Raw genomic sequence first — 23,514 nt, forward strand, 5'->3', positions numbered from 1 at the left:
ACAGGCGGTGAAGCAGGTCTGCAGGTGTTTGTCTTTCTCCCCAGCTCTGTCTTCCCCTCCTCTCTTCCATTTCTCTCTGTCCTATCCAACGACGACGCCAACAATAATAACTACAACAATAAAACAAGGGCAACAAACGGGAATACGTAAATAAATATTTAAAATAAATAAAAATCAGCATGCTGTTTTCCAGGAACCAAAAGGGCAATGTTATCCAGGCATTAGTATTATCTTCTTCTTCTTTTTTTTTTGCCTCCAGGGTCATAGCTGGGGCTAGGCATCTGCACTAAGAATCCACTGCTCCTGGAGGCCATTTTCCCTCTTTATTGCCCTTGTTGTTGGATAGGACAGAGAGAAATGTAGAGGAGGGGAAGATAGAGAGGGGGAGAGAAAGACAGACACCTGCAGACCTGCTTCACCACCTGTGAAGCGACTCCCCTGCAGGTGGGGAACCAGAGACTCAAACTGGAATCCTTCCGCTGGCCCTTGTGCTTTGCGCCAACTGCGCTACCGCCGGCCCCCAAATAAAGATATTCTTTAAAGTCTAAAATCTAGCGCCGGGTGATGGAGCCCCTGGTTGAGTGCACATGTTAACAAAGTGCACGGACCAGGTTCAAGCCCCCAGTCCCCACCTGCGGGGGAATGCTTCAAGAGTGATGAAGCAGGGCTGCAGGTGTCTGTCTCTCTCCCTCTCTATCTCTCCCATCTCTCTGTATTTCTAGCTGTCTCTATCCAATAAATAAATAAAATTAAGATAATACAAATTTTTAAAAAAGTTTTATATTCTAAACATAAAACCTATTAAAACATCAATTAACTTGATCCCATTAATATAAGCAAAGAAAGGGGATAAGTCCTGGTCGGGGTGTAAATGAAACATTTCAAGGTTTCCAGAACGCCAGGGCTGTCACGGTGCAGACGCCGCCGCCCCTGCTGATCCCACGCAGAAAGCCGGGCGCCGGTCTGTGCCCACCGAACCGCAGCAATGACCGGAGCCCAGAAGTCACGCGCCCAGCGAGCACGTAAAAGGACACGGGAGGGAGGCCCGCGCAGGCGTGTAGACCGGAGAGGGCGGGGCGGGGGCGGGTCTTCCTGGACTACTCTCTCCCTATTGGCTAAAGAGGCTCATCCTGACAGGAATCGGAAGCGGGGTTATAAAGCCGAGGAGGCGGCTCTCTGTCCCGGCGTTTCCTCTTGGTCTTCCTCCCTCTAGATCTGTGCATCAAGCCCGCTGCTAGCCGAGCGTGTCGTTCGCCATGGCCCTCAGCGATGCCGACGTGCAGAAGCAGGTAGAGGTTGAGGGTTGGTCTGGGGCCGCCGCGGGCAGACTGATGGGAGCCCTGCTGATGGGGCGCGGCGGCGGGCAGCGCAGTGTCCGAGGGCCGCCCGGGACCTTGGGTACAGGGTCTTGGGCTCAGGCTGCTAGAGGGAGCCGAACCCCTGGGTGCTGGGTCCCAGGTCTTGGGCCCTGTCTGCTGGAGGGAGGGGCCCCCGGGTGCTGGGTCCCAGATCCCGGGTACTGGGCGTTTTCTGCTGGGAGGGGAGGGAGCCCCTGGGTGCCGGGTCCGAGGCGCCGCCTGGTACAGCAAAGTTAAACCGGGGAGCAGCCCTGCTCTGCGCTCCCTCTGCAGGCCTTGCTGTGGCACAGAGCAGCCCCCCACAGCTGTTTTAAGGTTGTTCGCTGCGAGCTCTCCGCTTTCATCCCGCCACAGCAAGTTAAAAAAAAAAAAAGGTTGTCGGGCGATAGGGCAGCGGGTTAAGCGCAGGTGGCACAAAGCGCAAGGACCTGCGTAAGGACCCTGGTTCGAGTCCCCCAGCTCCCCACCTACAGGCGGGTCGCTTCACAAGCGGTGAAGCAGGTCTCTGCAGGTGCCTTTCTCTCCCCCTCTCTGCCTTCCCCTCCTTTCTCCATTTCTCTGTCCTATCTAACAACGACGACATCAATTACAACAACAATAAAAACTACAACAATAAAACAAGGACAACAAAAGGGAATAAACAAATAATTTTTTAAAATCTTCATTTATTGGACAGAGACAGCCAGCAGTGGAGAGGGGAGAGACACCTGCAGCCCAGCTTCACCACTTGTGAAGCTCTCTTCCTGCAGGCGGGGACTGGGGGCTTGAACCCGGGTCCTTGAGCACTGTGATGCGTGCGCTTAGCCAGGTGCTCCACCGCCTGTGCATATTTCTTTTCTGACAGATAAGCTTGTCTTATTGCAGAAACTGCCGCTCCACCAGCTTGTGCTATTCTGTCCTCCTGCCAGTTTGGATTTTACTGGCCGGCCAGGCCCACCCCTAGTCTGCAGTCAGTGTTTGTCAAAAGGCCGACTAGTGTGTTCTGTCTGGTTTCCCCTTTGTTTTTGTCATTATGGGGGCCTTCAGCATTAGGTGGCACCAGGAATTGAACCTGGGGCCTCAAGCCTGCAGGTCGCTGCTCTAGCAGGCTGGGTTTTCTTCTCCAGGGCCTCCAAAGTCTCAGTGTTTGGCATAAAGAAGTTAAGGTCATGAGGGAAACCGGAACCGCTTGGCAATTGTGCCAGGCTGTGATTAGTTTGGGGTAGTGGGTTTTGTTGCTGTTTTGTTGGAAGAGGTGACTCTTCTGGTTTGCAGGCTTTAGAATGTTACTCCATAAAAATAATTCTTAACATTTTACAGTGGCATCTGTAGCCTCTAGCTTAAGAGTTCCTTGTTTTGTTCTTTGTCCCCCCAAAGCAGGTGATTTTTAAAGAAGGAAGCTGAAAGCTGACATTGAATCCGCACAGTTTAGAGAACTAAGTCTTAGGGATTTTTTTTTTTTTTAACTAGGAAAATTCTGACCCCAGTACACTCACTGGCTTATCTTAGATGAGCAATCAATGGTGTGTATGTGTGTTTCCCTATTTCCATCCTCTTGAAAACAATGTCTTCTCATTCATAAGCTAAGATATGCTTACAGGTGGAGGATTTCTTCATTTTTTTGTGGTTCTTGTGCAAAGGGGAAATAGAAGGAGCAAAGTAGCATCTATGGAGAAGTTTAAGAAATCTTAAAATACCCCTTCAGACCAGTGACTCTGTGTGTGTTCATGTATCACTGCTGCTTCTGATTTTTATTGTAAAAGAAACAACAACAACAACAAAAAAGACTGGACGCAGCAGAGAGCTACTCCAGTGCCTTTTCCATACTGTAGTGTTGTAATAGCAGTACCAGTGATCTTCCTGGTTTTTTACTTTATTACTGGATAGAGACAGAGAGAAACTGAGAGGGGAGAGGCAGATAGAGAGGGAGAGAGACACCTGCAGCCCTGCTTCACCACTTGTGAAGCTTCTCCCCTCTAGGTGGGGACCAGGGGCTTGAACCCAAGTCCTGGGACACTGTGATGCTAGCACTCAGCCAGGCGCCACCGCCTGGCCTTTATTTTCCTGTTCATTCCATCCTCTTAACACCACACATCTGCTTTCCCCCTGCAGGTGGAGAGAAAAGCATTTTTTTTTCAAAGATCAAAATTTTCCTGTCTCAGGGGTGGAGTAAATTGTCCTTAAGGGAATGACTTTTTCTTGCTCAAGCCCTTAAAAGCAGAAGAAGGTTGTATTTGCTGTAAATAGGCAAACAGGCTCTTTGGACCCGGGCTTGAAAGGGAGGGTAGGGTGCCTTTTGCTTGAGGCGGTGCTGAGCTGGTGCCGAGCTGGTCAGGTCTGGAAGCATCAGCTCAGCCGGAGTGACAGAGGCAGGTCCTACAGGTTTGAGTCAGGACTCCCCTGTGGAAGCCAGATGTGGCTTGTAGCATTCATAAACGTGCCGGCTGAAGTGTTCAAATTCCAGCTTTAGTTCAGTGAAGCTGCAGAGGGAAGTGGAGGGAGACTATCCTTCCCATGAGCACAGACACAGACCCTTTGAGCAAGTCATAGTGATTGCCTAGACTGGAGCTCTGGATTTGGGTTTTCTTTTTTTTTTTAATTTTTTTATATTTATTTATTTTCCCTTTTGTTGCCCTTTTTTATTGTTGTTGTAGTTATTGTTATTTGTATCATTTGGGTTTTCTTACATCAAAAATAAAATCTTTGGGGGCTTGGTGATAGTGCAGGGAGCGGGTTAAGTGCACATGGTGCAAAGTACAAGGACCGGTGTAAGGATCCCAGTTTGAGTCATCCCCCCCCACACCTGTAGAGGAGTCACTTGACAAGCAGTGAAGCAGGTCTGCAGGTGTCTATCTTTCTCTACCCCCCTGTCTCTCCATTTCTCTCTGTCCTATCCAACAACAATAACAATAATAACAATGATAAACAACAAGGGCAACAAAAGGGGGGGAAGCCTTCAGGAGCAGTGGATTTGTAGTGCAGGCACTGAGCCTCAACAATAACCCTAGAGATAAAAAAAAAAAGAATAAATAAAATAAAAATCTTTTCAGGCGGGGGTAGGTAGCATAATGGTTCTGCCAAGAGACTCTCATGCCTACAACTCCAAAGTCCCAGGTTCAACACCCCTCTCCCACAGTAAGCCAGAAATGATCGGTGCCCTGGTAAAATAATAATAAGTAAAGTAAAACAAGTAAAAAATATTTTCTTTTTCTTCACAGATTAAGCACATGATGGCTTTTATCGAACAAGAAGCCAATGAGAAAGCAGAAGAAATAGATGCAAAGGTGAGAGTCCCCGTTCTAGATTTCAAAAGCTATTGAGAACTGGTGCTGGTGCACCTGGTAGAACCCACATGTCACCATGTGCAAGGACCTGGATTCAAGCCCCTGGGGGGAGAAGCTTCATGAGTGGTGAAGCAGGGCTGCAGGTTTCTCTCTGTCTCTCTCCTTCTCTATCTCCCCCTTCCTCTTGTTATCTGGCTGTCTCTTTTCAATAAATAAATAAATAAATATAAAAAAATTTAAAAAAGGGAAACAATCTTTTTATAAAAAAAGAAAAAAGGAAAGCATTGAATGGATAACTTTCTCATAATCTAAAATTTGTACTTTTAGTATCTGAATAGTTAAAATGACTAGGGGAAGGGGGAGAATCTATGGCTTCTTTTTTTTCTTCCCCCATTTATTTGTTTATTTTACAATGTTTTATTTTCTTCCCAATTTTTGTTGCCCTTGTTGTTGCCCTAGCTGTTATTGTTATTGTTGCCACAGCTATTGTTATTGTTGCATAGGACAGAGGGAAATGGAAAGAGATGGGGAAGACAGGGGGAAAGAAAGATAAGACACCTGCAGACCTGCTTCACCGCCTGTGAAGCGACGACCCCTCCTGCAGGTGGGGAGCCGGGGGCTTGAACCGGGATCCTTAACTCTGGTCTTTGTGCTTCGCGTCACGTGCGCTTAACCTGCTGCGCCACCACCTGACCCCCAATAATAATGTTTTTTAAAAAAGGGAAGGAAGAAAAATAAATACCCCCCGCTCCTTAAATACAGGTCAGCACAATAAATGAGTGTTGACTCTTCTGGCAGGCAGAGGAAGAGTTCAACATTGAGAAGGGCCGCCTGGTGCAGACCCAGAGACTGAAGATCATGGAATACTATGAGAAGAAAGAAAAGCAGATTGAGCAGCAGAAGAAAATGTGAGTCGCCTCCGGTCGCAGCCTCAGGCCAAGGAAGCCTCACTCAGCCCTTGAAACTCTGCAGGGAGAGCACAGGCTGGCTGGCCCCACATTTCCTGGATTCTTTTTCTCTGTCATGGGAAATTATCTCAGGGGGCCGGGTGGAGGTGCGCTTGGTTGAGCGCACATAGTACAGTGCACAAGGACCTGGGTTCCAGCCCCCGGCCCCCACCCGCAGGAGGAAAGCTTCACAAGTGGCAAAGCAGGGCTGTAGGAGTCTTTATCTTTCCTCCTCCCTATCTCCCTCTCCTTCTCAATTTCTGGCTGTCTCTATCCAATAAATCAAGATAATTAAAAAATTTATGAAGGAAAAAAAGTTGTGGGTTTTTTTTTGTTTTGTTTGTTTGTTTCTGTTTTTTTTTGCTTCCAGAGGTATTGTTGGGGCTTGGTGCCTACACTACAAATCCATTTCTCCTGGAGGCTATTTTTCCCCTTTTTTGCCCTGGTTTTATCGTTGTTGTGGTTATTATTGTTGTTATTGTTGCTGCTGTTGTTGGATAGGAAAGAGAAATGGAGAGAGAAGGTGAAGACGGGGAGAGAAAGATACCTGCAGACCTGTTTCACCGCCTGTGAAGTGACCCCCCCCTGCAGGTGGGGAGCTGGGGGCTTGAACTGGGATCATTACACTGTTCGTGGCGCTTTGTGCCATGTGTGCTTAACCCACTTGTTACCGCCCGACCCCTGAATAAAGATTTTTAAGTTTGATTTTATTAGTGAGAGAGGGAGAAAGAAAGAGCTAGAGAAAGCATCACTCTGGCTCATGTGATGCCAGGGACGGAACTCCGAACCTCATGCCTGAGAGCCCAAACTTCATCCATGGTGCCACGTCCCAGACTTCTGAAATAAATCAATCGCAAAAGCAATAGCAGTCATCACCAAAGCTGGGGTGGTAGGTCCAGGGTACCAGGTGTGTGCGAGCCTTACAGTGGGAAGTCCTTGGCTTCCTGCCCAGGCACCACATGGGAGCATCATGAGTGGCAATAGTAGAGTTCCATGGATGGTAGAGCAGTGGCATACTGTCTCCCCTGTCTCTAAAGGAGAAGAAGGAATGGACTGGGAAGAGACACAGTGGATAAAGTGTTGTCCTCTTATGCATGAGGTCTTGAGTTAGATCCCTGGTGTTGCATGATTGTCCTTCTCTCCTCAGTAAATACATTAAGTGGTTTTAAGAAATAGGAGTGAGGGCTAGGGAGACTTGTGCTCATGCAAATGACTTTCATGCCTGAGACTCTCAGTTCCCAGGTCATTTTTGAGAGATGCAGAGAGAAACACCAGAGCCCTGCTCAGCTCTAGCTTCTGGTGGCGCAGGGGACTGCACCTGGGAGCCCTCTCCCCTTTCTCGAATTGTTTCTGCCCCCTCTCTTTCTTCTTTTTTTCTTCCTCTTCCCCTGAGTGTATGGAATAAAGATACTGGTTGGGGAGGTTAGTTGGTGGAATCCTGCACGTCAGAGACACCCCCCACCCTTGTTAGTAAGTAATTTAGAAAGTTCCTGGAGGCCATGAGAGAGAGAACCAGAGGGGGCCAGGCTCACCTGGCTAAGCACTCGCATTACAGTGCACAGGGACCCAGGTTCAAGCCCCCTGTCCCCACCTGCAGTGGGAAAGCTTCACGAGTGGTGAAGCAGGGCTGCAGTTGTCTCTCTGTCTCTCTCCCTCACTATCTCCCCTCCTCTCTCAATGTCTCTGTCTATCCAGTACTAAATAAAAATATTGAGAAAGAGAGTGAGGTGTCCTGTCTCCAGATTGCATCTTGCTGCTGTACTGAGACTATTTTCCATACCCTTTGCAGTCAGATGTCCAACTTGATGAATCAAGCCAGGCTTAAAGTCCTCCGAGCCCGAGATGACCTGATCACAGTGAGTATTCGGGGCCTGGCAGTTGTCAAGTCAGACAAGCGGTTTTCTTTCTCACCTCGGAGAGAATCCACTGGCTGCCATTAGCTTGGTGGTGGTGGTGGTGGGGGGGTCGGTTTTAGAATAGCTGGGGTTGTGTGTGGTGGACGTGCTGGTAAGTCAGCTATGGTATACGTGCCCTGTGGGTAGCTCCTTCGTCTGCCAGCCGGTGGTCACGCTGCACATGAGGTGTGCATGGCGTCTGAAGGGAATCACGGCTCACAGGCTCCACCCACAGGAACAGGTTAATACAGGCCTGCAGAGCTCGAGAGCTGTGTTTATCTCCAGAAGTCAGCGTCCAAGCAGAGGTTAGATGCCCAGGCTGATTTTAACTGACTCAGAAAACCCTCTGCGGGAGGTATCACCATCTAAAGACACAGAGAAGCCTGTGCAGGTTGTATTCAGGGACCAGAGTTGTTGCTTTTCTGCACTACATGACTTGTTCTTGGTTTTGCCTGACAGGTAAATCAGCATAGACATACTGTGTCAAGGCTCAGATTATAATATGCTGTGTGCTCTGGTGGTTCAGCCCCCCTCCCCCTTTTCTCTTTTTGAATTTATTTTTTATATATTATTAGATAGAGACAGAGATAATTGAGAAGGAAGGGGGAGATAAGAGAGGGAGAAAGACACCTGCAGCCCTGCTTCACCACTTGGGAAGCTCTCCGCCTGCATTGTAGTGTGTGTGCTTAACCAGGTGCACCACTACCTGGCCCCTCTTTTTTTTTTTTTTTTTTTTCCTTATTAGAGCACTACTCAGTTCTGGCTTATGGTGGTGCAGGGGGTTGAACCTGGGACCTCAGAGCTTCAGGCGTGAGTGTCTCCTTATATAACCATTATGCTATCTACATCTCTGCCTGACAGCCCCTTTCTTTAATAAACTTTCCTAGGAATTGTTTTCTGCTTTGAGTCACACTAGGAAGATAGTGAAAGACCATTTCCCAAAGTTTCTTTTTTTTTTAATCTCTTATTTTTTTATTTATTATTGGGTAGAGAGATAAACAAGATAGATGGGGAGATAGAGCGGGATGGAGCCAGAGAGACACCTGCAGCCCTGATTCACCACTGCAGGTGGGGACTGGGGCTTGAACTCGGGTCCTTGTACACTGTACTGTGTGCGCTCAACCAGGTGCACCACTGCCTGGCCCCTCTTTATTATTATTATTGTTGTTGTTGTTGTTGTTGTTACTGACAAGTAAAATTTTGTAAGTCCCCTTGAGGATTTTTACTCACCTGCCTGGTTCTGTGTAGGATGTCGATATGCTAAAGGACATTGGAATATCCAAACTGTATTGTCAAGTTTAATGATAATGTCATCCCTCCAGTTAACAGATGGCAACAGGTGGCATAGTCTTCTAGATCTTAAAGAGCTCTTACAAGGCCCAAGCGGCGTTGCACCCCATTGAGTGCACATGTTACAGTGCACGAGGACCCGTGTTCAAGCTCCCAGCCTCCACCTGCAAGTGTTGTGAGTGGTGAAGCAAGGCTGCAGGTGTCGTTGTCTGTCTCTTCCTTTTATCTCAATTTCTCTGTTTCTTTCTTTCTTTTTTTTTTTAAGAATTTACTTATTTAAAAAAAAAGAATTTATTGATTCATGAGAAAGATAAGAGGAGAGAAAGAACCAGACATCGATCTGGTACATGTGCTACCGGGGATCAAACTCAGGACCTCAAGGTTGAGAGTCCAATGCTTTATTGATAAACACTGCGCCACCTCCCGGACCACTTCTCTCTGTTTCAATCACGTATTTTTTTTAAAGAGCAGTTACTAGGGACCTTCTTTGCGATGTCCACAACCCAGGCTCTAGCCTGGGCCCCACCACACTGAAGAAGCTTTGGTGCTTTGGTCTCTTTGACTGTCTCTGTCTCTATCTGGGGGAAAATAAAAAAAGGTTTGGGTTTGGAGACAGAGTATGTGTTACAGTGTCTACTGAAGCAGGAGTAAGTAAACAGTGTTTAAATCCTACAGGTCTCCAAAGTGAACAGAAATGGCGTTTGTTCCTTAAGAATTGAGATCCTTACATTTAGAGCTTAAGTTTACTTTTTTAAAAAAATATTTATTTATTGGGACTCGGACTGTAGCGCAGCAGGTTAAGCGCAAGTGGCGCAAAGCACAAGGACCAGCGTAAGGATCCTGGTTCGAGCCCTGGCTCCCCACCTGCAGGGGAGTCACTTCACAGGCGGTGAAGCAGGTCAGCAGGTGTCTGTCTTTCTCTCCCCCTCTGTCTTCCCCTCCTCTCTCATTTCTCTCTGTTCTATCCAACAATGATGACAACAATAATAATAACTACAACAATTATACAACAAGGGCAACAAAAGGGAATAAATAAAATAAATTTTAAAAAATTTATTTTATTTATTCCCTTTTGTTGCCCTTGTTGTTTTATTATTGTAGTTGTTACTATTGTTGTTACTGATGTTGTCATTTTTAGATAGGACAGAGAAATGGAGAGAGGAGGGGAAGATAGAGAGGGGGAGAGAAAGATAGACACCTGCATACCTGCTTCACCGATTGTGAAGCGATTCCCCTGCAGGTGGTGAGCCGGGGGCTTGAACTGGGATCCTTGCTCCGGTCCTTGTGCTTTGCGCCACCTGAGCTTAACCCGCTGCGCTACCACCCGACTCGCTTAAGTTTACTTTTATAATTACAGTAAAGAATTCTAGAATTCTGTGGTCCAGGAGTTGGCTCAGTGATAGGGCTTTGGACTCTTAAGCATGAAGTCCTGAGTTCGATCCCTGGCAGCACATGTGTCAGAGTGATGTCTGATTCTTTCTCTCTCCTCTTGTCTTTCTCATTAATAAATAAATAAATTTTTTTAAAAAAAGAAAAAGAATTCTAGAATTCTAATGACTAAATGTGAGAATTTGGGCAACCGTTTTTTTTTTTTTTTCTTTTTAATCGAGCATTTTAGTGCAAATAACTCACTGTGAGTGTGGTTAGTCCTTGTTTCCAAGTTAATGAAAGCCAACTTGGATATCCTGTGGCTGTATTTCTTCATTCCTCCCTTTCTTTCTTCCTTCCTTCCTTCTTCTTTGTTACTGTAGCCTCACCACTCTGGGCTGACTTTTTCAGACAGAAAGAGCAAGAGGGGAGTCGGGTGGTAGCACAATGGGTTAAGTGCACGTGCTGCAAAGCCCAAGGACAGTCTCAAAAATCCTAGCTGGAGCCCCCGGCTCCCCACCTGAAGGGGAGTCGCTTTGCAGGCGGTGAAGCAGGTGTGCAGGTGTCTGTCTTTCTCTCCCCCCTCTGTCTTCCCCTCCTCTCTCTATTTCTCTCTGTCCTAACAACGAGGTCATCAATAACAACAATGATAACTACATCAATAAGAAACAAGGGCGACAAAAGGAAAAATAAATCAATAAATAAAATTTAAAAAGAAAGAAAAGAGCAAGAGAGGGAGAGGCAGTGCCACACTGAAGCCAACCTCCAGTTGTGGACGTGGCCGAGCAGCACTCTGCAGACCAGCCATCTTGCTAGCCCTTACTGAAATGTTGTCCTTACACCTAGAAATTCTAGTGGCCGGGAGGTGACACACTTGCTTGAGCGCACATGCTACATACAGTGCACAAGGACCGAGGTTCAAGCCCCTGGTCCTCATCTGCAGGGGGAAAGCTTTACCAGTGGTGAAGCAGTGTTACAGGTGTCTTCTCTCTTTCTCTCCCTTTTAATTTCTTATTGGGAATAAATTCTTAAATTTATTAAATTTAATAAATTCTTATTGGGAATAATTCTTATTTATTGGCTTGTCTCTAGCCAATAAATAAATAGATAAAGATAATAATTAAAAATATATTTATTATTTATTTCAACTGTATTAGGTTGTCGGAAAAGTCATGATACACTTTTGCGTAGAAAAATATGTCTTGGGCAGGGGTAGGTCGCATAATGGTTATGCAAAGAGACTCTCATGCCTGAGGCTCTGAAGTCCCAGGTTCAATTCCCTGCACCACCATAAACCAGAGCTGAGCAGTGCTCTGGTCAAAGCCAGCTTTAATGCGTGCACTTAGCCAGGTGCGCCACCACCTGGCACCCTAAAACCAACTGTAAATATTTCAGAAGCACAATTTCCTGCTTTTTCCAGGAAATGGTGTCACATCTCACCTTCAAAGCACAAGCACCCCTCCACCAAAGTCCACAGGACTCCCTGCACCTTACAGCTCCCCACCCCACACCCCCTTGACAACCTTAGCTCTGCACTTGTGTTATTCTTACACCTCAGAGAACGTGTATTCAAGGGAGCATGGCAATAGAAGTGAAGTGGTGTGCCCAAGTCAGGCCAGGTCCTGGATGGGTCCTAGGCCAACACCCAGACTTCAAGGTGACCTCTTTCTTCTCCACCTTTTGCAGGACCTGCTGACTGAAGCCAAGCAGCGACTCAGCAAGGTGGTGAAAGACACTACCCGGTACCAGGTGCTGCTGGATGGACTGGTGGTTCAGGTAAGACTGATACAGTGGCCGTGTCACCCCTCCACGAGGCAGCCTGGGGCAGCCCTGCCTTCCCCTGCTTCTCCCAGGCCTTGGTTCTTGCCCTTGTTCAGTTGAGAAGTGTTCACTGGCCAGGAGGCTTGGGGTTTGGTTAGGCAAGGTTTCCAGGCTCCCCCCATTTTCAAGGGTCTCATTAGACCCTAAATCATTGGCGAGGTTGCTTGCAACCCCCAGCTTATAGCTTCTCTCATTTTTTTTTCCCCTCCAGGGTTATCAATGGGGCTTAGTGCCAGCACTATGAATCCACTGCTCCAAATCCATGGTTCCTGGTGACCATTTTTCCCATTTTACTGGACAGGACAGAGAAATTGAGACAGGAGGGGGAGATAGAGAGGGAGAGAGACATAGAGACACCTGCAGCCCTGCTTCCCCACTTGTGAAGCTTCCCCCCTGCAGGTGGGGACGAGTGCTCAAACTCAGTTTAGTGTGCTTAGCAGGGTGCAGCATGCCCAGCTCCCGCCCTTACTGGGCTTCAGACTAAGTGCTGTGTACATTTCAATTGTCTGCAAGTCTACAGTGTGTCCTTATGTTTGTCTTCAGCCTGTTGATATAAAATATGAACCTGGGCCAGGGAGACAGTATAATGGTGATGCAGAAAGGCTTTCATGGGGTGGGGTGGGGGTAGATAGCAGAATGGTTATGACTCTCATGCCTGAGGCTCCAAAGTCCCAGGTTCAGTCCCCACACCATAGCCAGAGTTGAGTATGCTCTGATTTAAAAAAAAGAAGGGAGTCGGGCTGTAGTGCAGCAGGTTAAGTGCAGGTGGTGCAAAGCATAAGAACTGGCATAAGAATCCTGGTTCAAGCCCTGGCTCCCCACCTGCAGGGGAGTCGCTTCAGAAGCGGTGAAGCAGGTCTGTGGGTGTCTATCTTTCTTTTATCTTTTTTTTTTTTTAATATTTTTTACATTTATTTATTTATTTTCTCTTTTGTTGCCCTTATTGTTTTTCATTGTTGTGGTTATTATTGTTGTTGTTGTTATTGATACCGTCATTGTTAGATAGGACAGAGAGAAATGGAGAGAGGAGGGGAAGACAGGAGGGGCAGAGAAAGATAGACACCTGCAAACCTGCTTCACCGCCTGTGAAGCGACTCCCCTGCAGGTGGGGAGCCGGGGGCTTGAACCGACATCCTTATGCCGGTCCTTGTACTTTGTATCAAGTGCGATGAACTGGTTGAGCTACCGCCCGACTCCTGGGTGTCTTTCTCTCCCTCTCTCTGTCTTCCCCCTCCTCTCTCCATTTCTCTCTGCCTTATCTAACAACAACGACAACAATAATAACTACAACAATAAAACAACAAGGGCAAGAAAAGGGAATAAACAAAGTAAATATTTTTAAAAAGAAGAAGAGGAGAAAGGCTTTGATGCCTAAAGCATAAAGACTCTGAGGTCCTGAGTTCAATCCTCAGCACCACTGAAAGTTAGAGCTAAGCAGTGCTCTGATTAAGGAAACAAACAAACAAGCTGAGTTCCACGTGAAGCCTATTTCTCCCACCAGAACACTGAGGGTATTGATCTCATGAGTGATGTCAGGGTCTTTTCATGTTCTCGTACTCTGTAGGCAGTCTTTGGGATGGATGCCACACTTGGTAGAATGCTCGTGCTTCCTAAACTACCCATTGGCTTGTCAGAAAAGTCATGATGCACAGATGAATGGCTGAGCAAGTTGTGGTATATATACACAATGGAATACTACTCAGCTGTAAAAAATGGTGACTTCACCGTTTTCAGCCGATCTTGGATGGACCTTGAAAAAATCATGTTGAGTGAAATAAGTCAGAAACAGAAGGATGAATATGGGATGATCTCACTCTTAGGCCGAAGTTGAAAAACAAGATCAGGAAAGAAAACACAAGTCGAACCTGAAATGGAATTGGAGTATTGCACCAAAGTAAAAGACTCTGGGGTGGGTGGGTGGGTGGGGAGAATACAGGTCCATGAAAGATGATGAATGACATAGTGGGGGTTGTATTGTTAAATGGGAATCTGGGGAATGTTATGCATATACAAACTATTGTATTTACTGTTGAATGTAAAACATTAATTCCCCAATAAAGAAATAAATTATTTAAAAAAAAAAAAGAAAAGTCATGATGCATTTTTGCATAGAAAAAAAGAAAATCCGGGAGTCGGGCTGTAGCGCAGCGGGTTAAGCGCAGGTGGCGCAAAGCACAAGGACCAGCATAAGGATCCCGGTTCGAACCCCGGCTCCCCACCTGCAGGGGAGTCACTTCACAGGCGGTGAAGCAGGTCTGCAGGTGTCTATCTTTCTCTCCTCCTCTCTGTCTTCCCCTCCTCTCTCCATTTCTCTCTTTCCTATCCAACAACAACAACAATAATAACTACAACAATAAAACAAGAAGGGCAACAAAAGGGAATAAATAAATTAAATAAATTAAAAAAAAAAAAAAGAAAATCCATCGTGACTTTTCCAACAACCCAGTAGATGACTTAAGTGTTTTAGGGCCAGGAGAGACATTTCACTGGGTAGGGTGCATGCCTTGCCAGGTCTCTAGGAGATATGATGAGATTGGGGGATGCTCTGGTGCTGTGGTGTCTCTCCATCTCTCTCTATCTCTCTACCCAAATAAGAAAGGCAGTCTGGAGCCCTGAAGTCACACATGCACATGGGCCCAGCTCAGCAGGAAAAGAAAAGCCGTCTCACTCTGTTGTGACCTTGTTTTTATTGATCAAATGTGGTTCTGATGCACCCGCTTGTGTCTTGGCAGGGTTTGTACCAGTTGCTGGAGCCCCGCATGATTGTTCGATGCAGGAAGCAGGACTTCCCTCTGGTAAAGGTACAGAGCTAAGAGAACTGTGGTCGGGCCGGGTGGTGCTGCACACAGTATGGAGCACAGGACCTGAGTTGGAGCCCCCGGCTCCCCACCTGCAGGTGTGACATTTCACAAGTGGTGAAGCAGATCTGCAGGTGTCTCTCTTTCTCTCTCCCTCCCTGTCTCCCCCTCCTCTCTCAATCTCTGTCCTGTGTAATAAAAATGGCCGCCAAGGGCTGTGGATTTGTAGTGCTGGCACTGAGCCCCAGTAATAACCCTGGAGGCAAAATAAAAGAGAATTGTGGTCTGGGATAAAGCACTGAACTCTCAGCACGAGGTCCTGAGTTCAATCCCCGGCCACACATGTACCAGAATGATGTCTGGTTCTTTCTCCCTTTCGATCTCTCTCCTTAATAAATATACAAAATCTTTAAAAAAGAGAGAACTAAAACAAAACTTGCTTTCTTACTGCTTTCTTTTTTACTGTTTTGATTTGATAGGACCAAGAGAAATTGAGAGAGGAGGCAGAGTAGCAAGGGAGAGAGACAAAGAGACATCTGCAGACCTACTTCACCACTCCTGAGGCTCCCGTGCCCCCCACCCCGACCCTGGAGGTGGGGATCAGGGCTCAAATGCTTTTCCTCGCATATGGTGATGTGTGTGCTCAGCTGGGTGTGCATCTTACATACCAGAGAGCCCAGGATCAATTCCCAACAGCTCCAGTCACAGCCTGGAGTTTCTTCTGGTTGTGTGGCCTGAACCTGGGCTCCAGAGCTATCTGAGTAGCTGCTCTCACTCCTCCTCCTCCACCTTTGTTGATTTCCATGACTTGATAGGACAGAGAGAAATTAAGAGGGGAGGATGCGATAGCAGGAGAGAGAAGGGACATCGAGTCCCCTGCAGCCCTGCTTGACCACTTAGGAAGCTTCCCCCCTGCTGGTGGGCACCAGGCGCTTGATCCTTGTGCACTGTCATGTGTGCGCTCAACCAGCTGCACCACCACCCTGCCCATTGCTCTCACACCCTTTACACTGTACGCCGTGGTTCTCTCAGGTGTGTCCTTACACAATTATTTGAGGAACCAACACCCTGTTGCCCACGGCAGCAGCCTAGTTACACACGCAGGCGCACATGCCCTGCAGGTTCAGCCTGTTGAATGTTGGCTTCTGATAAGACATCTCCTTCCTGTCGGTCCAGGCCGCGGTACAGAAGGCGATCCCCATGTACAAGATCGCCACCAAGAAAGATGTGGACGTACAGATCGACCAGGAGGCCTACCTGCCTGAGGATATGTAAGGACTGCTCCCTCCTGTCTCCTGCACCTCGCATGCATGCTGGGGGCTGGCCTTTGGGAGGGGCTTTGGCAGATTTTCCACCTGCTACTCCCTCTCTTTCCCTGTCAGTTCTCTGCTGCTGACCTGCCAAATACACTTTGCTCGTGCTCACTGAGGAGGAGACAGCATGGATTTTGTCCCAGGAGCCCAGGATGTAGGTCCCTGTGTTAGATGTGGAGGAAGAATCATCTGTACCTGTCCGTCATGTTACTGGCAGTGGCCAGGGATAGCTAGTCAGTAGATCCTGTGTGGCTAAGGTGGTTTTTTTGTTTTTATTTTTAATATATATATTTTTTCCCTTTTTGTTGCCCTTGTTGTTTTTCATTGTTGTTGTAGTTATTATTATTATTGATGTTGTCGTTGTTAGATAGGACAGAGAGAAATGGAGATAGGAGGGGAAGACAGAGAGGGAGAGAGAAAGATAGACACCTGCAGACCTGCTTCACTGCTTGTGAAGTGACTCCCCTGCAGGTGGGGAGGTGGGGATCCTTATGCCGGTCCTTGCGCTTTGCGTATTTTTGATATTTTTATTCATTTATTGTTGGATATAGACAGAAAGAAATTGAGAGGGCAAGGGGAGATAGGGAGAGACAGAGAGACACCTGCAGCCCTGTTTCACCACTTGTGAAGCTTTCCCCCTGCAGGTGGGGACCAGGGACTTGACCTGGGTCCTTGCACATTGTAACATGTGCACTCAACCAGGTGCGCCACTACCTGGGTCCCTAAGGTTGTTTTGTTTGTTTTTTTCTTTTTGCTTTGAGGGTTATTACTAGAAGTTGGTGCTGGCACTACGAATCCACTACTCCTGGAGACCTTTTTTTTTTTTTTTAATATTTATTTATTCCCTTTTGTTGGCCCTTGTTGTTTTATCTTTGTAGTTATTATTGTTGTTGTTATTGATGTCATTGTTGGATAGGACAGAGAGAAATAGAGAGAGGAGGGGAAGACAGAAGGAGGAGAGATAGGCACCTACAGACCTGCTTCACTGCCTGTGAAGTGACTCCCCTGCAGGTGGGGAGCCAGGGGTTCGAACTAGGATCCTTACATCAGTCCTTGCGCTTTGTGCCACGTGCATTTAACCTGCAGCATTACTGCCCGACTCCCCCTGGAGACTTATTTTTTCCCTTTTGTTTGCCCTTGTTGTTTATCGTTGTTATTATTGTTACTGCTGTCGTTGTTGGATAGGACAGAGAGAAATTGAGAGAGAAGATGGGGAGAGAAGATGGACACCTGCTTCACCGCCTGTGAAGTGACCCCCCACTCTGCAGGTGGGAAGCCAGGGATCCTTACACCAGTCCTTGCACTTTGTGCCATGTGTGCTTAACCTGCTGCACTACTGCCCGGCCCCTTGTTTTTCCTTTTTAAGATAGAAGCAGAGCAGGCAGAGAGAGAGAGTATGTGCCAGAGACCACAGCACCAGAATGCTTCTGCTCCAAGAGGAGAAAGACAGCTCACTTACCATGTGTCTGACTCTTCTATGTGAAAGACCCATGACCCCTGTGTGCTTTGCAGAGCCGGTGGAGTGGAGATCTACAGCGGGGACCGGAAGATAAAGGTCTCCAATACCTTGGAGAGCCGGCTGGATCTCATAGCCCAGCAGGTGAGTGTGGAGACATCCACCCTCTGCCCTCTCTCTGTTAGGAGCCACTGAGGACGGGCTGATCACTCACTTAGGAGGCTCTCTTAGGAGTGTCAGAGGGCTGGGCGGTAGTGCAGCGGGTTAAGCGCACATGGCGCGAAATACAAGGACCAGAGTAAGGATCCCAGTTCGAGCCCCCGGCTCCCCACCTGCAGGGGAGTCGCTTCACAGGCAGTGAAGCAGGTCTGCAGGTGTCTTTCTCTTCCCCTCTCTCTTTCCCTCCTCTCTCAACTTCTCTCTTTATTATCCAATAACAACAACAACAGCTATAACAACAGTAACAACAACAAGGGTAACAAAATAGGAAAATAGCCTCCAGGAGCAGCAAATTCTTAGTGTAGGCACCAAGCCCCAGCAATAACTCTGGAGACAAAAAAAAAAAGTGTGGAGCAGGCTTCTAGTTGTAGACACCCACACTGGCATTGGGAGTTTTCTGCCTCACTGGAAGGGTGCAGGAGCAGGGCAGGGATTCTGATGTGTCCATCTTCTGAGTCCTTACTTCAGAGTCCTTTCTCTAGCAAGAATGAGGACACATCAACGACATACATGTCACAGTGGTAGAGGGCGAGTCGGGTTATGATGGGAGCTGGTGTGCAGACAACTCCCATGGTGGGAGGAGAAATTGTTCTGGGGAGGGGGGGCGGTGGCGCACTGTGTTAAGTGCACATAGTATGAAAAGCAAGTATTGGTGCAAGGATCCTCGTTCAAGCTGCGGGCTCCCCACCTTCATTGGGGAACCTTACAAGCAGGTCTGCAGGTGTCTCTTTTTCTCTCCCTCTTTTTTTTTTTTTTTCTCTTTAACCAGAGCTCTACTCAGCTCTGGTTTATGGTGGTGCTAGGGATTGAACCTAAGACTTTGGAGCCTCAGGCATGAAAGGCTTTTTGCAGAACCATTACGCTTACATTATCTCCCCAGCCCTTTCTCTCCTTCTTTGTCTCCCCCCTCCTCTCAATTTCTCTCTGCCCCGTCCAATAAAATGGAAAAAAAAAAAAAAAAAAGGCCGCCAGGAATAGTCGATTCATAGTGCCAGCTCCAAACCCCAGTGATAACCCTCGAGGCAAAAATAGAAAAACAAATTTCTCAGGTGACAGCAACTGTCTTACAGATATTCATATCCTTCCAATAAAGCTGTTGGTTACCAGGCAGGGTTAGATAGCTTAATGGTTTTGCAAAGAGACACTCATGCTTCAGGATCCAAAGTCCTAGGTTCCGTCTCCCACACCACCATGAGCCAGAGCTGAGCAGGGCTCTGGTTAAAAAAAAAAAAGAAGCACTTCACAGGGGAGTTGATTCACAGGTGGTGAAGCAGGTCTGCAGGTGTCTGTCTTTCTCTCCCCCTTGTCTTCCCCTCCTCTCTCCATTTCTCTCTGTCTTATCCAACGACGACGACATCAGTAACAATAACAATAATAACTACAACAATAAAACAACAAGGGCAACAAAGGGGAAAATTAAAAAATTTTTTAAAAAGAGAGAAGCAGTTGGTTACCAGATTGGTTAGAGGAATTGCCGTAGTTCCCCCTGCCTGACCTTGAGCTATTTCCAGGTTTCCGTAGATGAGCTAGAAAACAACCAGGAAAAGTCAGTAGTCCCAAGACGCTGAGCTTCTCTCTCCCAGGAGAGACAGCCTGTCTTCTAAGTTTAATTTTAATTTTTATTTATTATTTGGATAGAGACAGAAGCTGAGGGGGAAGGGAGAGAGGAGGGCGTCTTCTGTATAACCACTATGCTGTCTCCCCAGATGTGCACGTACGTACACACACACACACACACACACACGGTAGAGGGTGAGAGACAAGCAGAGTGCCGCAGACACCCCACAGGACTGCTCCCCTGCTCATGAAGCTTCTCCTGCAGGTGGGAACCAGGGGCTTGAACCCATGGCCTGTCACATGAGAATGTGTGCACTCAACCAGATGTGCCACCACCTGGCCCCAATACTTTTTTTTTTATAAGATTTTATTTATTTATTTATGAGACACATAGAGAGAGAAAGAACCAGACATCACTCTGGCACATGTGCTGCCGGGGATCAAACTTGGGACCTCATGCTTGACAGTCCAAAGCTTTATCACGGCGCCACCTTCCGGACCACAATACTTTCTTTTTTTTTTAAGATTTTATTTCTTTATTCATGAAAAAGACAGGAGGGCAGAGAGAGAAAGAACCAGACATCACTTTGGCACATGTGCCACCGGGCATCAAACCCAGGACCTCAAGCATGAGAGTTCAGTGCCCCATCAACTATACTACCTCCCAGACCACTTTAATTTTTAGTTTTTTTACCACCAGGGTTATTGCTGGGGACTTGGTGCTGGCACTACTAATCCACTGCTCCTGGTGACCATTTTTTTTCCTTTTTTAAAAAATATTTTACCCAGCAGTGGTAACTAACATAGAGTGTTTTGCTTGTACCAGGTATTGTCCAAGGTGTTCACTTAGACTGTGTTGAGAAGATAGAAGGATTTACTCTTACTTATATATTTCTTTTTTTTAATATCTTTATTACTGGATAGAAACAGGGAAATTGAGAGGGGAGAAGGAGACAGACCTGCAGCACTGCCTCACCACTCATGAAGCTTTCCCCCTGTAGGCAGAAACCAGGGGGCTTGAACCTGAGTCCTTGCACACTGTAACTTCTGTTCTTAAACTGGTGTGCCACTGCCTCCCCCCCCCGCCTCAGAGAAAAGTTGAGAGGACAGGGAGATAGAGGGAGAAGGAGAGATACCTACATACCTGCTTCATCGCTTATGAAGCAGACTCCCTGCAGGTGGGGAGCAGGGACTCAAACCCAGACCCCTGCACTTGGTAATATGTGCGCTTAACTGGGTGCACCACTGCCAGGCCCCCATCTCATCAACACTTCTGGAAAAGATTTATATTATCTGTTGGGGCTGAGTAAGTACCATGATGGTTGCAGCATCAGAGGCTCCAGTTTCAGTCTGCCAGCTTGGCCATAAGCCAGAGCTGAGCAGTGCTCTGGTAAAGGTGGAGGGGAAAGTCTGATATTTATCATCATATTGGGGGGGACACCAGTTCCTTCCATAGCACATATGATGCTGGGGATTAAACTTGGGGTCTCATGCTTGAGAGTACAGTACCCACTGCACTACCTCCTGGGCTACTGAGGTGCATGTGCGTGTGTGTGTGCGTGTGTGTAAAAATTAACATTGGGAGTCGGGCGGTAGCGCAGCGAGCTAAGTGCACATGGTGCAAAGCACAAGGACCGGTGTAAGGAGCCCAGTTCGAGCCCCTGGCTCCCCACCTGCAGGGGAGTCTCTTCACAAGCGTTGAAGCAGGTCTGCAGGTGTCTGTCTTTCTCTCCCCCTCTCTGTCTTCCCCTTCCTCTCTCCATTTCTCTCTGTCCTATCCAACAACGACAACAACAATGACATCAATAACAATAATAATAACTACAACAATAAAACAACAAGGGCAACAAAAGGAAATAAATAAATATAAAAAAATATTTAAAAAAAAATTAACATTAAGGGAGCCGAGCGGTGGCGTACTTGGTTGAGCCCATGTTACAGTGGGCAAGGCCTTTAGTTCGAGCCACCAGTCCCCACCAGCGGCAGGTGTCTCTTGTTCTCTGTGTCCACTTCCCTCTTATTTCTGACTTTCTATATCCAGTTAATAAAGATAATTTAAATTCCAGGGCCATTACACCAAAGATTTTCTATCCTTGCCCCCACCCTGAAACCCCCTTTCCTGTCTCCAGTAACCACCATAATTTTCACTGAGACTGGGAGTCAATTTAGTTATCACTAGTTTTTTTTTTTTCTCCTTTTGTTGTCCTTGTTTTTTTCTTATTGGTGTTGTAGTTGTTGTTGTTGATATCATTGTTGTTGGATATGACAGAGAGAAATGGAGAGAGGAGGGGAACACGGGGAGAGAAAGAGAGACACCTACAGACCCGCTTCACCACCTGTGAAGCTACTCCCTGCAGGTAGGGAGCCAGGGGTTCGAACCAGGATCCTTGTGCTGGTCCTTGCACTTCATGCCATGTGTGCTTATCCCACTGTGCTACCGCCCAACCCTCAGTTATCACTAGTTTTTAAACATTTTTAAATGTTTGAGTTATTGACAGCCCACACATGAGGGAAGCCATCGGGCTTTGCCCTCACACGCTCCGTACAGTTCTGTCCACTCTGCCCTGAAAGACACAGTGACTGACTGGTTCTAGAGTGTTTGCCTGCTTGCTTGTGGGAGGTGGTTCTCCTTTATTTTTATTTTTTTAAGACTTATTTATTTATTAGAAAGGTAAGAGGATAGAGAACCAGATCACTCTGATACATGTACTACCAGGATCGAACTCAGGACCTCATGTTTAAGAGTCTAATGCTTTATCCACTGCACCACCTCCCAGACCACCTTTTTTTTTTTTTTTTTAAATATATATATATATATATATATATATTTATTTTCCCCTTTTTTTTGCCCTTTTTTTTTTTTATTGTTGTTGTAGTTGTTGTTATTGATGCCATCATTGTTGGATAGGACAGAGAGAAATGGAAAGAGGAGGGGAAGACAGGGAGAGAAAGACAGATACCGGCAGACCTGCTTCACCGCCTGTGAAGTGACTCCCTTGCAGGTGGGGAGCCGGGGGCTTGAACCAGGATCCTTAAACACCGGTCCTTGACTTTGTGCCACGTGCGCTTAACCCGCTGCGCTACTGCCCGACTCCCCCAGACCACCTTTTAGTTGACATGAATACTAATCAGCTCTGGTTTATGATGGCATGGAGGATTGAACCTGCAACTTCAGAACCTTGGGCAAGAAGGCCCCTTTGCATAACCACTATGCTATCTACCCCTGCCAGGTGGTTTCCCTTTTACCCATTCATCTCAGCTTCCCAGTCATCCTCCCAGCCATGCCGGGGCTGGTGACTTGGGCAGTGCCCACTTGTCTAAGCACTCATGTCTTCACAGATGATGCCAGAAGTACGGGGCGCCTTGTTCGGTGCCAACGCCAACAGGAAGTTTCTGGACTAAGCCGGTGGGAGATGGAGCCTGTCGGCTGCCCCAGCTGCCGTAATAGGAATTTCTGATCCTCGGAGAAACACTATGATTTGTGTTGCTTCCACTTTGCCGTCCTAGTCGTCTATGGTTATCAGTGGATACTTTTTTGTAGCTAATGCCCTTGGCCTAGTTGTTAACATTGGGAGAGAACCTCGCTTCTTCTGATCAGGAAACCTACCTATAGCTCATCTGAAAGGAACACAGCTGCCCATTGCTCATGCGCACAGAGCTGAGGGCTTCAGAGGGGGTAGCCCTGGCCCAGCTGCTGCTTCTCTGCTTCCTTCCGGCGGCCCCATCCTGGGCCACCGTGTGTGGTGGTCCCTGCTGTCAACCTCTGCTCCTTAGGCTGGGATGCATGCAGCACCTGCACTCCTCCCCACCCGCCCGCTTCACTGCTGCCCGTCTGGGCCTACTTGCGTCCCTAATCTGTAAATGTGATTGCAAACGCTAAGCCATGGATGTGCTTTATTTATTAAATGGTCATGTGCATGTCACTGTCATTTTTTTTATTATTATTATCTTTATTTATTGGATAGAGACAGCCAGATATCAAGAGGGTGCACCACTGCCTGATCCTGGCACTCATTTGTGTGTGAGGTGCTGCAGATCAGTGGCTGAGAGGAGGGGGACATGTTCTCACTGAGGGGTTTAGCAGAGGAGCCTCTCCCAGAGACCCATAGCACCTGCTGGTTGGCGGACGGCAGTACTGGGCAACTGAGTCCACACCCCCAGAATCTCCTTCCTGCTCCTCTTGGCTGCTGCCCCAAGAGGTGTCCAGTGTCATCTATCTGGGTGGGCTT

General features: G+C 47.3%; 1 protein-coding gene across 1 annotated transcript; it reads left to right on the forward strand.

Moving 5' to 3' along the window:
• Positions 1-1,140: 1,140 nt before the first annotated feature.
• Positions 1,141-23,203, forward strand: ATP6V1E1 (ATPase H+ transporting V1 subunit E1). The gene is made up of 9 exons (XM_060191411.1): positions 1,141-1,289; positions 4,556-4,621; positions 5,420-5,529; positions 7,358-7,424; positions 11,808-11,897; positions 14,675-14,743; positions 15,917-16,011; positions 17,566-17,653; positions 22,625-23,203. The coding sequence occupies exons 1-9, from the start codon at positions 1,257-1,259 to the stop codon at positions 22,685-22,687; spliced, it is 681 nt and encodes a 226-aa protein (XP_060047394.1). The 5' UTR covers positions 1,141-1,256; the 3' UTR covers positions 22,688-23,203.
• The last annotated feature ends 311 nt before the right edge of the window (positions 23,204-23,514 follow it).

Source organism: Erinaceus europaeus, chromosome 5 (assembly GCF_950295315.1).
Source record: "Erinaceus europaeus chromosome 5, mEriEur2.1, whole genome shotgun sequence".
NCBI lineage: Eukaryota > Metazoa > Chordata > Mammalia > Eulipotyphla > Erinaceidae > Erinaceus > Erinaceus europaeus.

Excerpts from the sequence above, each read along its gene's own strand:
- ATP6V1E1 (XM_060191411.1), top strand. The coding sequence starts at position 1,257 with ATGGCCCTCAGCGATGCCGACGTGCAGAAGCAG. Across the intron at positions 4,622-5,419 it reads CAGAAGAAATAGATGCAAAG|GCAGAGGAAGAGTTCAACAT; the intron begins GTGAGAGTCCCC and ends CTCTTCTGGCAG. Across the intron at positions 7,425-11,807 it reads CCCGAGATGACCTGATCACA|GACCTGCTGACTGAAGCCAA; the intron begins GTGAGTATTCGG and ends CACCTTTTGCAG.